Below are 1,858 nucleotides of genomic sequence, written 5' to 3'. Positions count from 1 at the left end.
GTCGCCGAGACACGCCGCTAGCGCAGCGAGCGGCATGCTGCGCATGTGCGGCGGCACCTCGGCGGCCGTCAGGCGCATGCACAATTTCGCCGCGTGGCGCACATCGCTATGGGCGCGGCGCAACGCCTCACCCGCGGCGGCAATGCGTTGCGGTGTGAGGCGGCGAACCTCGCCATTGTCGCTCGCCTCACCACCAACAACAGCCACAACACCACCGCTACCACTAGCAGCAGCAGCAGCGGTGCGGGTGTACGGCTCAATGTGATCACTGAAGGCGCGATAGAGGCTGCGCAACTCCTTTGCGTACTGCCGCTCCTGCTCCTGCAGCCGTCGCCGCAGCGCCTCCGTCTCGTCGTCGGGGACGGTATTAGTGCGGAACTTCTCCGCAATGTAGTCCAGCAGCGAGCGGAGTCCTTGCAATGCGCCGGTAGTGCTCGTGTCTGTAAAGAGGGGCAGCTGTAGCTGCATCGTATCGGCCGCCATGTGCAGCGCGTCAGCAAATAATGTCTGCAACTGGCGACGTAAGCTGTCGAGCTCTGCTGCCTGCTTGGATTGATCGGCCTGCTCTGTCTGGCGGCCGTCCAGCACGAGGCGCATCTGCCCCTGCAGCTTCGCAATCTCATTTGCTGTTACTGCTGCCTCCTCCTCCAAGCGCTGCAGCTCGCCCACCAACGCGGCGTTCTCCCGCTGCAGGGAGACAAGGCGATCACTTGACACGCCCGCCTCCAGACGGTTCTGTTCGAGGCGCTCTACACACAGCTGCACAATGTCCGCCACGGTGACGTCATCATTCTCGCCATTGTCGACAGGGAGCAGCTCGTGCTGCACTTCCACGTGATCGTCCAACACACTCTGCACACGCCCAACAAGTTCCTCCGAGGCCTTCAGCAAACTGTCACGTTCATCCGTCACAGAGTGCAGCTTTTCCTCAAGTCCCTGCCGCTTCTCTTCCAGCACAGCATTGCTGCTCGTCGCGGCACCCAAATTCTCGCGTGCCTGCTGCAGCTCCTCCGACTGTTGCGTGAGGGACACCTGTCTGGCGGCGCACGTCTCCGTGACACGGTCAAGATCGGCAGTACGGGCATGCAGTTCCTCCCGCAACAGGTCGCGCTCGGTGTTCAGCTGTTGCAGCAGCGGTGTCAGCTCCTGCACCTGCGCCTCCGCCTTCTGAAGACGGCTCTCGGCGGATGCGAGGGATGCCGCTAGTTCTGCGCCCTCGCTGCGCAGCGCATCTGCCGTCGTGTCGAGGCTCATACTCTTCTCCAGCGCCTGCCGCAGCTTATCCTGCACGACTGCAGCGAGCTGCGAGGCGTTATCGGGCACTTCTGCTCCCGCGAGCCGCGCGGCCTCGTGGAGGGATCGCATTACTTCATCCAAATCGTGCTGCAGACCCGCTTTGCACTCCTTCAGGGCACCAAGTTCTGCTGCAAGATCACAAAGTCGCACGTCAGCAGCGTTACACGCATCGACGAGACGCTTCCCTGCATGAGAGGCACGCAACTCTGCAGGTGCTACTGGAACTGCTGCTGTATCCACCGAGAGTTCTTGGCACAACCGCGGGATAACACTCTCCACCTGCTCAAGAAGCCCCCCAAGCTGGGCGTCAGACTCCACTATTGCTGTCTTTGCCTGTGCGAGCTCGGCGTGGAGCCGTCTCTCCTCATCCTCCAGGCGCTGCTGCTCACCCTGCGCGAGGGCGCACAGGTCACTTGTCGCCGCACACGCCTCCCGCGCTGATACGAGCTGCTGCTTCAGCTGCTGCAGCTCCTCCGCCTGCGCGTCGCGGGTGGCGGCGACCTCCCTGAGCTGCTGCAGCAAGCACGCACAGCCCGCGTCATCCCAGCCGCTCTCGAGCGGG

At 63.1% G+C, this 1,858-nt stretch overlaps 1 protein-coding gene across 1 annotated transcript; it reads left to right on the top strand.

The window, feature by feature from the left end:
* Nucleotides 1-108: 108 nt before the first annotated feature.
* On the top strand, nt 109-462 carry DQ04_18571000 (hypothetical protein; the record flags this gene model as incomplete). The annotated part of the gene is made up of 1 exon (XM_009317723.1): nt 109-462. One exon carries the CDS (start codon nt 109-111, stop codon nt 460-462), a length of 354 nt encoding a protein of 117 aa, XP_009315998.1.
* Between the last annotated feature and the right edge of the window lie 1,396 nt (nt 463-1,858).

This window comes from Trypanosoma grayi, assembly GCF_000691245.1.
Source record: "Trypanosoma grayi strain ANR4 Tgr_1857_V1, whole genome shotgun sequence".
Lineage (NCBI taxonomy): Eukaryota > Euglenozoa > Kinetoplastea > Trypanosomatida > Trypanosomatidae > Trypanosoma > Trypanosoma grayi.
The sequence above is the reverse complement of the archived record's forward strand: the minus strand, read 5'-3'. Positions and strand labels throughout refer to the sequence as shown.